This window comes from Sphaeroforma arctica (genome assembly GCF_001186125.1).
Source record: "Sphaeroforma arctica JP610 unplaced genomic scaffold supercont1.10520, whole genome shotgun sequence".
NCBI classification, from domain to species: Eukaryota; class Ichthyosporea; order Ichthyophonida; genus Sphaeroforma; species Sphaeroforma arctica.
In genome coordinates, this window is record NW_014030038.1 from 1 (window position 1) to 758 (window position 758).

General features: G+C 45.3%; 1 protein-coding gene across 1 annotated transcript; it reads right to left on the reverse strand.

Annotated features, from left to right (window-relative positions):
• Positions 1-267: 267 nt before the first annotated feature.
• SARC_17367 (hypothetical protein) lies at positions 268-558 on the reverse strand (the record flags this gene model as incomplete). The annotated part of the gene is made up of 2 exons (XM_014288537.1): positions 268-399; positions 424-558. The coding sequence occupies 2 exons, from the start codon at positions 556-558 to the stop codon at positions 268-270; spliced, it is 267 nt and encodes an 88-aa protein (XP_014144012.1).
• Positions 559-758: the final 200 nt, after the last annotated feature.

Consider the following 758-nt stretch of genomic DNA (forward strand, 5'->3'; position numbering starts at 1 on the left):
CCATACGCAAGCAGTATTCCTGAAACCTATGCTGTCTAAAAGGCCAATCTAACAAGAAGTTCGTGTACCTCTTTCGCTAAACATACGCATACACATATGACTGATCTACATCAGTACACACATACACACTTGCAAACTCAGATGCACTTTCATATACGCATGGCTACACCAGTATATACAACACGTTTTCTTGCCACAGACCCCGAGAATTGACCATCTCCTATTTTTTTCATCCATAATTACACATTGCTATATACATCGTAGCACTTAAAAGAGCAGCCCATTCCGTACACAAGGTGAATACATCACATGTGTAGGTGTGCCTTGTTTCCCCATACCATTCGCGTTGATAGCGTTTGTGAACGCTTTCGCACTCCCCTCCACAAAGTAACGGCCCGCCTGAGGCACTATATCGAGGGGCACCTGCTGCCACAGTCTGCTGAGTACATCACACGCAGCGGATACTATGGCCTGTAGTTCATCGTGCTGTTCTATTTTTAGATCCGTACCGACACGTTCGCTCTCGTCCAATCGGAGCGAGAGACTGGCCCACTGCATCTGTGCGAGTATTGTTTGGCACAAGGCCACACACACCTACAAAAGAGACGAAGACAAGTACAAGCGGTCAGAAGTACATTTGTACTTGCCTTTCATATCCAAGAACACCAAAATACGAACACATCCATATCTCAGATTCAAGCGCAGATTCCATATATGAGTTGTGTACGTGTGTGAAGATATGCCTGTCTTTTAACGAC